This window comes from Phocoena phocoena, chromosome 17, assembly GCF_963924675.1.
Source record: "Phocoena phocoena chromosome 17, mPhoPho1.1, whole genome shotgun sequence".
In the NCBI taxonomy this organism is placed as follows: Eukaryota; Metazoa; Chordata; class Mammalia; order Artiodactyla; family Phocoenidae; genus Phocoena; species Phocoena phocoena.
Window position 1 is genome coordinate 28371824 of NC_089235.1, and position 10359 is coordinate 28382182.

General features: G+C 36.2%; 1 protein-coding gene across 1 annotated transcript in view; it reads left to right on the forward strand.

Annotated features, from left to right (window-relative positions):
- RALYL (RALY RNA binding protein like) overlaps positions 1-10156 on the forward strand; it is an 850423-nt gene extending 840267 nt beyond the window's left edge. Inside the window, exon 9 of the mRNA XM_065895776.1 lies at positions 9199-10156. Coding sequence (XP_065751848.1) covers positions 9199-9216 — 18 coding nt within the window. The 3' untranslated portion in view covers positions 9217-10156. The remainder of the gene's footprint in view (positions 1-9198) is intronic.
- The last annotated feature ends 203 nt before the right edge of the window (positions 10157-10359 follow it).

Genomic DNA, 10359 nt, shown 5'->3' on the forward strand with positions numbered 1-10359 from the left:
TCCCACCAGCAATGGAAAGCCCTGCTGCTTTGGTTGGGAGGTTAGACAAGATCATTCTACAATCCTAGGTAACCTGCTTAACTCCTCTGTTACTCTGACTTGTTAATGCTTCTGGAGTGACAATAGAGAGGACAATGTATGTCTTCTGACATTGTTGCACTTTACCACACTAAACAAATTGTTCCTATGATGAACCCAAAAGAGAAGATACTATTCCCCTTTTATTTGAATATTATTTGTTATTTCAGTTAAATGAAATGTACTCCAGAAACACAAATTATCTGTGTGTCTAGATGTAAAGACTATTACTGCACTAATGTATTTGTTAGAGATAGTAGCAATTAGATACAAAAATGATGTAATTAACTCTGAAAATATTTTTTTAATCATGTATAGCAAGCCATGTCCCAAACCAAATATCCATAAAGAATATGACATTTCTAATTGTAATTTTACATTAGCACGCTATTTTCAGTTCAATATCGAAAACTCTTTATATTGTATCTATACAATCAATGTCATAAACTAAAACGTGAATGTCAAAAGTTTAGCAATCACTTTAGAACATTTGTAAGAACACAATTTGTTTAAATTTGGTAAATAAAGTTAAATTAACATTAATTTCATTTTCTTTTTCCTTTTACTTTTATGATGGTTTTATAATATTGTTTTGTATTTTCCTTCATTTTATGAGAGGACACCAAACATCTGAACATTACTTATGTAGTAAATTCAATGATGCTATAGAAAATGACTGATTTTCCCAGTTTTCACATCTTTCCATTTGGTTATGGAATAACAAAATCTAATGATTTGGATATTTGTGATCCAATATAGTATAAATAGCTAAGGTTTTGTCTCTTGGTCATGAGAGAGAGATGGAGAATAAGATAAAGACATAGGAATAATGGGCAGAATAATGGGTGTGGATTATAAAACTGAACTGTTAGGAATCAGAGGGAAAAATAAGTAAGGAGAGAGAAAATGGGATGGAGATAGGAAAGAAGCAGTAAGAGTGACCAGGTAATACATCCAGAAGACAGTTGGCCAGTGGAGTCATAACTTGCCAAGAATCACTATAGTTAATGTGCACTACAGACTGGGTCACAAGTTGCACCCAACTTAAATAAGTTTGATGGTATTTAGGACAACTGAAGCCAGAGAACTCCCACCAAAATAACTATACAAGCTAGTAAATTAAACATCCCTAGTTCCACGGATGCTGATAAAAGACAGAAGACTCCTGAAACAAAAGACTCTGCTACTCACAGCAAGAGAGTACAAGTATCAGGATAGCTGCACTGGTTTCCTTGACCCAAGACCCACGTCAGAGACGGAAGGCCAGGTAGAGTTTGCATGCATCGCAGGAGAGAGACCTTGAGTTTAGGAGATCTAATTTCCGAGCAAGCAGTAAGCACACCTGTTCTTCGTCCAGAGGGAAACTAGATTTATTGCAGAACTATGTGATACATTCCTGAGTACGGTCCTCAGTTCTCAGGATTGCCAGCCAAATAAATAATTCTGAGAAGTGGGCTTTGAGAAAAAATAGTCAGTTTTGTGATGTTAGCACACTCAGCAAGACATGTAGGAATGTGAGTGACCCACAAGGAACGCCTCTCAACAGTGAAACAAAGTGGTTCTCAAAGAGCAGGATGCCCAGATTAGCATCACTCACAGCCTTAAAAGAAATGCAATTTCTTGGGCCTCATTCAGACCTAGTTGTCGTAGACTATTCAGGCTACTATAACAATAGACCACAGACTGGGTGGCTTATCAACAACAAACATTTATTTCTCACAGTTCTGGAGGCTGGGAAGTCCAAGATCACAGCATTGACTGGTTTGGTGTCTGGTGAGAGCCCACTTCTTAGTTCATAGACTGATGTCTTTTCACTGTGTCCTCACATTGCAGAAGGGGTGATGAAACTCTGTGAGACCTTTTTTCTGAGGACACTAATCCAATTTTTGAGGATTCTATCTCATGATCAAATAACTTCCCCAAAGCCCTACATCCTAATATGATCACATTGGGCATTAGAATTTCAACATACAAATTTGGAGAAGACACAAAATTCAGCCCACAACACTAGAAAAAGCAGAAATTCAGCAATCTCAGTTTAACAAATCCACTCAGTAATTCTGAGACCCACTAAAGTTTGAGAACCAACAGTGTAACGAAAAGAATTTTTGATAGCAGTCAGGATCCCAGAACTAGTCAGGGCTTAGACCAACTACCTGGACATGTCACTCAGCTTGTCTGTGCCTAATATCTTCACGTATAGCAGGAGGAGATAATTTTTTTTAATTGGGGTATAGTTGTTTTACAATGTGGTATTAGTTTCTACTGTACAGCAGAGTTCTCTGTGCTATAAAGCAGGCTCTCATTAGTTATCTATTTTATACATATTAGTGTATATATGTCAATCCCAATCTCCCAATTCATCCCACCCCCCCTTTCTTCCTTGGTGTCCATACGTTTTTTCTCTACATCTGTGTCTCTATTTCTGCCTTGTAAACTGGTTCATCTGTACCATTTTTCTAGGTTCCACATATATGCGTTAATATACAACATTTGTTTATCTCTTTGTGACTTACTTCACTCTGTATGACAGTCTCTAGGTCCATCCACATCTCTACAAATGACCCAATTCCTTTCCGTTTTATGGCTAACAGTCCACTGTATATATGTACCACATCTTCTTTATCCATTCGTCCGTCAATGGGCACTTAGGCTGCTTCCATGACCTGGTTATTGTAAATAGCGCTGAAATGAACATTGGGGTGTATGTGTCTTTTTGAATTATTCCTTATTGCTCATATTTGATGAAGTCCTCTATTCCTTGTCATGTAGCTTTATCAATATTGCCTGACCTTGAAATGCACATGGCAAGCATTGGTAAAACCAGGAGAAATCAGCTGGCAAAGCAGATCCACAAGGTCTCGTTACCATCCTCCACAGTCCATAACCTGGGGCTAGCCTCCCAGGCTCCCAGAACTTCTTTGTCAGCAGGCTGGGACAGGAACAGCACCTCAGACAAATGTTAACCAATCTGGAATAGGCTGGCCAATCAACCCAGAAGATCTGTTTATTCATTTATAGGGAGACTAACTGAAAGAGAGGCTAGCCCAATGTTCTCTGGCCTGAGCATTCTTCTCCAGTAAATCAAGCTGCTCAGAATTGTAATCAGAAGCTCTACTTGGAAAGCATGGATTTAGAACAGAGTGTTAATTGAATGTTCTTAGTCTGCCTGATGTGTCCATGTCTGTAATAGAAATATACCTGTCATTATGGGCCAAGTGCACTTCCAGGGTCTGGCCACCTTCTCCTGTGGACAGCCCCTGAATGGCACAACTAAACTGCCCTCTGAGACTTTCCTGTTTTTCTGTGCTTGCAGTGCCAAACAAGTCTCTCTCAGATCAACACATTTTTTTCCTTTGGCTGATTTAATAATCTTCATTTATGTTCTAATCAAGTCTCAGAAACCCTAAAATCTTCAGCCTGTCTTAAGTGACATTACATATTTTCTGCCCTGATCAGTTCAGTTTTGGTCTTCAAGTTATAGTCTCAGAAAACAATTTGATCATCTTATTTCCAAATTTCTGGCTGGTTACTACACTCTTGTTTTCTCCTGTTTTCCACACCCTCCTTCCCTAAATGGTCATCACCCTAGTGAAACTGCACTCCTTTTCAGGTGGGACTCGAACCAGCCAAAACTCATACTGGGACTTGAACCCATGATCCCTGACTTAGGAGGGGACTCAACCCCCCCTGTATTTTAATTGAAACTGCTCATCTGGTGTCAGGATTTACTGAAGCTCAGGTTATTTTGTGTCGGTGAAGAAAGAATTCAGTGAGAAGCAAAGTGGCAGGCAAAGAATGAGTTTATTAACATAGATGCTTGTGAGATATACAGGTGGGCAGGTGGTAGGGGCTCTGCCTCAAGGACTGAGAGGACTTTATTTTCATAAACAAAAGTGGGGAGGGAGAGAAGATCACCTTCTTCCACATTCTTGAGCAGACGTCTATGCTTACATCATTAGTTCCTCCTTTGACCCTATGTGGTTTAACTGGGACTATCGTGGTGCTATTTAAATCACATGTATATTATTAGCAAAAGGATGGTAACATATACTATGAATAAAATATGGTAATTCATCTCAGCTTTCGGTATAATGTCCCCTTCCACCTATATTTCTGTCTTGACTACATGAAGAAGTGCTACTCTTCAAGGACTATTAACTGTCTGACTTCATGTCACAAGATTCAGACGCCATATCTATTGTCTTGTGTTTTAACTATCACGGGTTGTGGCTTGAGTGTGTCTGGTGCTTGGATGTACCTGGTCTTCCTTCAAGGTAGTGTAGATTGTTGCTATGTTACTGGATTCTTTCCTTAAGTGGTCATTAGCTTATAACAGTCTCCCAAACTCCCTTAAAATTCCCTTTCTATCTTGAATTCCCTAGTGGGATTTCTAAACTATTTAGTTGTCCTACTCTACCCCTATCACCAGGATTGGAGACTATCAGCCTCCAAGAATCACATAGTAGAGCAGCTGCCTTCATTTGTACCATTCTGGTGAGTTACGGCCCTCTTGGTTTTCATTCCATTATGGATTTTCTTATGTGATTCTTTCACCTTACAGTATAATGCAATTTTGGCCCCAAGAGCTTATTAATAGGAGGTAAGTTTTAATTTATAATGAACAGTCACTCCTGGAAATCTGTTTATGTTATTTAGAAATTTGAATTGAATTGAATTAGATCTCATTTGTAATAAGGGATTTGTAAAAGCCAAATGTATTCACATTATCTATAAAAAGTGAATGGCTGAATAATTACTCAATAAACATAATTAATGGTGACAACAAATATAGATTATTCTTGTTCATGAGACTTGCTTTTCCATAAAATGTTATATAGCTTGCATTACCCACATATTTTCATTTACCTTTTTTACTCTGTAGATGCTATTTAGAAATATAGATTATCTATATTTATTTATTAATTATAAATCTCAAATAGAAAAAAGATAACCAGAAGCATTTCTGACATGAAAGAAAGAATATTTCTTTAAAAGTATTATGGGGATTTTTTGGTAAAACTCTAAATAAGGTGTATTTATTCAATATATTGCTGTATTTATTTTATTTCAAATATATTAATGCATGAGGTTTAAAATTAAATGTGCTTTCCCTATAGATTAATACTATCTTTTTCATCTTTGTAAAATAGAAGTAAATTGCTTGGTTCAATACAAACTAAGCCCATTTGAGTGGCTTTTTTTGTTGTTTTTCAGAAATAGGAGAGATTGAGACTTGAAAAAGAATTCATCATCAGGAGAATTTATTTTAAAAGCATCCAAGCTCCTATACAGCCAGAAGATAAATTACCCACTAGTCAAGAGAAGGAAAGCACAATTAATTTCACATTATACTAAACCAATCAGCTCCTTAAGTGGCTGTCTTTTTTGAGAAAAAGCAGCAAGAAAGTCATAGTTGTTCCTTCCTCTCATGCCTTTAGAAGCAAACAGCTAGTCTTTTCTCAGACTACAAGTTCTATGGAAAGCAGGGTGAATATATATATATTTTTTTTCTTTTTATATATATATTTATTTATTTTTGGCTGCGTTGGGTCTTCGTTTCTGTGCGTGGGCTTTCTCTAGTTGTGACGAATGGGGGCTACTCTTCATTGCGGTGTGTGGACTTCTTATTGCAGTGGCTTCTCTTGTTGTGGAGCACGGGCTCTAGGCACGTGGGCTTCAGTAGCTGTGGCATGTGGGCTCAGTAGTTGTGGCACACGGGTTTAGTGCTCCACTGCATGTGGGTTCTTCCCAGACCAGGGATCGAACCTGTGTCCCCTGCATTGGCAGGTGGATTCTTAACCACAGTGCCACCAGGGAAGTCCCAGGGTGAATATATTTTGTTGTTTTTAGATAAGGAGAATTCTATTCATGACTTGTATCCATATTTCACAATGCAAAGTTAATGAAGCTTTTGTCTTGTACTACTGACAGGCAAATGCTTTGAAGTTTTATGACAAGGAAGTAAAACTTCAATAAATTATTTCCAAACCTACCTTTCTTCTTTCCAGGATAATTATTTTTATTTAATCATTTACCATCAAGGAATAAAGGAAGGGTTGAGGAGAAATCATAATGGGGTAATGGAATATGCACAAAAAAATCTGCAGGCTGCATTTTTCTTCCTAACAAAATGGATTATTGCTAAACAACCATTCATTAGCTTTTTTGAGACCAGCAGGATGGTGTTAGAATATACTAAATTAATGTCACCTGCCATCACTTAACCTGAAGAAACACAATGATTAGTAAACTTTACATACACAGCTGCTGCAGCATTTTAAGCATCTTCCATATGTAATAAAAATGTGATCAATGGAGGCCTTCAAGGAAAGAGTGCAACGCGAGCATATAAAGAGCCTCGGTTCCTTCCTGCACATAGGTGTTATTCATCAAAACCCCCAAACCACAATGCTTTGTGTCTGCATGTCAGTACCATTCTATAGGCTAAGTTTAATTCTCTTTATTAAGGTATTCATTTTGCATTGATAAGGGATGATCTTTGGTATGCACATACAGGAAATGTACAGTCTCCTTTACGCCATGCAAAAAAGTAGCACACTGACTTTGAACCATTAAGTTCAAGACTTTGTGCTTTAAAGATTAAATTACTCTTCCCACATACATGCATACAGCCTGGCACTACATAAAGAACACAAATAATAACGTTTTCATTTTTAAAAATACATATATGTTGGATCAGTAAGGATATAGTATAGATTGCATGAGGAAGAAGAGAGGGAGAAGAAAAAGAAAGAGGGACTGAGGGAGAGAAGCAAAAAGTGAGTGTGAGAGAGAGAGAGAGAGAATATCAAAATATCAAAATGTACTTAGGCCTCACCCATGAAATTTTCTTTCCTGGGTATAAAAGATTTTTTAATGCTTTGACTGGAGAAAAGACTATTAAGGGTATATATTTTGTTATTTTTAGTTGTTTGATTTATGAAAGTTTTTAATCAATATTGTTAGGCATTTATTAGTAGGATTATATTTATAAGTAGAGCAAGTTTTACAAAAGTACTTCTAAGGGTCCTTTGAAAAATGATTGTCCCTGATTAGTTAATTAAATGTGGTAAATGACATTTGTAAACTTTTACATATTATATATCATGTTTTTAAGTACTTCATTTGTCTGGTTTAACAAATAAAATCTTTCTGAGAATGAGATAATTCTTAAAATCTAGTAAGTTACATGTATCAATATGATGGCCTAAAGTTTTCTTAGACTTTCTAATATCACACATGAACATAAGATGTGGATGTAAGATTTCAGATCACAAAACTGCAATCTTATGTCTCAATTTTTAATTGTATATTCTAAGCTGAAATCATAAGACTGTCACATTAATAGACTAAATTATCTGAAGTAACATGTTTACAGTACCAAATGTTCACAGATTTCTTAACACAAAAATATTAGTACTCTGATTTCTGTTTTTGTAAACATTTTATGTTCAACTCTAAATCTTCCTAGAATTAAAAGACATGTACTCACTAAGGAAGATGACATCCAGTTAACTAAAATTATTGAGGTGTACATCTATTCTTGAGTGTGAAAGTTACACACCCATGAAGGAAGAGAAAATACCATCCAGGTTCACTGAGTTCCTTTCGACTGTGATCTTGGTAGGACATGTGACTTGAAGCTGCAGACACCCAGAGCAACTCTCACCACCTCAACTGCCATATCAGTCTTTTTCATAAGCTCTATATCACAGGACTCAAAACTTTAATAAAGGGTCAAGTTACCTAATTGTCTGGCTACTCATAGGAGTCAGCAACTATTGGAAAGGGTAGCCTGTACATATGATCAGTCAGTCCTCACTCAGCCACATAAGAATGGGCCTTGAGTCTGGAGTACTTTCTTACTGAGAAATAAAGAGCCCATGCAGTCAGTCTTACAGACTTGTATGGAAATACTTTCCCTGTTTTAAGCTAAATAAGTGTTCCTTTGTCCTGCTTAAATGTGTGCATCAGTGGTCCTCAGGCACACCTCCATCTTTTAGTATTTCAGACTCCATGAGAGTGGGTTCCAGGTCCTTCTACAGTAGCAACAGGGATAGTCATAGACCAATTGCCCTCCATCCACTGCCAGGGAGACTCGCTATCTATAGTGGACCAGCACACACTATTAGAGCTGTAAAGTGTCGTTCCATCCAACACTTGACTGTGTTAGGTTTTCCTTGACAACTCTGATACCAAAACACAAAGACAAAAATGTTTGTATTTCTCCCCTGGGACTGATAACCAGGAGCACTACAAGGTATTCTTCTCCCCCAATATTGATAACTGATGCACGATGTCCTTCTTGCAGCAACTCCCATCCAAACTGATTTGCTTGTCTTTGGTTCATAAGACATATACATAGGTTTCCCATCTAATTGCAAAAAACCTTTGAAGTTGTTGGATAATTGGTGTAATTATATTTTTTACTTAAATAGAAAGACCTTGAACTTAATAGGATTCTAGGATAAATAAATGCCTTTCTCTACTAATCTAAATAAACTTACATTATTTTATCTTCATATTCAATTTCTCAATTCAATTTTTCAACCAATTGAAATTTGACTCTTATATGGTGTTTTCTGGCTCATGGTTGCACCATGAGTCTTCCACTGTCCTTCCTGCCTCTAGCTTTCTTCTTTCGCAACCAAGGTTGTGTAACTCAAATCAGAGTCCTGTACTGGCTTTTTCTCTTATCCCAGGTACATAAGGCTTAGGAATGCACTGTTCAAAGCCTTTTCCAGCAGAAAAATATCCTATGTTCACTCTTTAGGGGCAGCAAAGATTCATGAGCAACCCAAATCTCTTTCCCTAGCCTAGAACTTCAAGTGGTTCTCTTCTGACCAGGACAAGAACTCAGGTTGAAAAATAATTGTTGATCTCAATCAGTAAATTAGCTGGATTTTTAAAAATCATATCATGCTATAAATATAAATAATTTTAGTGTTGTGTACAACAAAGGATCTGAGAACTTAAGCTTCTCAAAAGTATTTGTCCTTAAGACTTGTTTTATCCTTCTCCTGATTAAGCCTTAAATTCCAACTTATTTATTTATGCATGCTATCAGCAATGAAATATAAATCTCTATATTTTAAAATACTTTTTTTCTTTTCTCAGTTTCTGCAGATAAAGTGATCTGAAGTAATGAATGATGCCATAAAAGCAGAAAAGAAACTGTGACAGCACCCAGAAATATGAAAAGAGGCTTCTTACTGCATAACAGCATCTTTGGTTCAATTTATAAAAACCCAAATAAGATGGACAGTATTGTCCAATTTTAGAAATTCCATTTCTTCTATGTTCTAAGCTGTATAATTGTCAGGTTTTTATGGTTTAGATTGTAAATGTGTTTTTTCCCTTTGCTAATTACGTTTTTTTTTAAGTCTTAAAATGTGGAGGACATTTATGAATGGTAAGGGAGACACCATATACAAATGTATATTTGTAAAAGCTATTTTTATGATTAGCATGTTTTACTGTTGGTCATATATAAAAGTCAGGTGATATTGCAATTATACACTTAAAACTTATTTCCAACAATGTCATGTAAGAAAAGATGCATTTTATGCTAGTTTTTATAATTTATTTTTAAGTTATAAAGTACTTCAGATCATAAGGATAAAATACTTGAAAAGTTTTATTTCTGCCCTCAATAAGCACCATTTTTATTAATAAATAATGCAAATATTTCAGATGTAATTCAATAGCTGAAGGACTGTTGGTTTACCCTGTGATTAAATTGAGCATTCTCTGCTTGACTGAACTGAAATGACCCAATTATTACCCAATATTTCAGTCTGGGTAGGAGATCCCATGGACAGGTTTTAATGCCCAGACAGGTAAGAATGGCAGGGATGATTGCCTTGTCTTTGGATCCAAAAGTTCAAATTAGTACATACATCACTTCAGTTCATCTTCTATTACTAGGAACTCTCCATTCCCTGGTATTGCAAGTGTTTTCCAGATGCCCTTAGCCATTGTCTTATGCCGTGGAAATGGAAGAAACCATCTTCACAGACTGTAGGAGAATTCAGCATATAATTTCTTAATAAATACTGTTTCTTTTAAAACAAAATTGGTGTATATCTTTCTTTTGGGGTGCACTTAGTTTTAATACCTGGTTTGAATTTTTAAGTAAGCTGTAATGCCACAAAATCAATGCAATAATGAAAGTAGCATAACTTTAATATGCATATTATATGTTCTTTATGCCTTAACTTTTCATGGAATGACTTGTATTCTGGAACATATTAATTTGTCATGTAATTGAAAATCAGA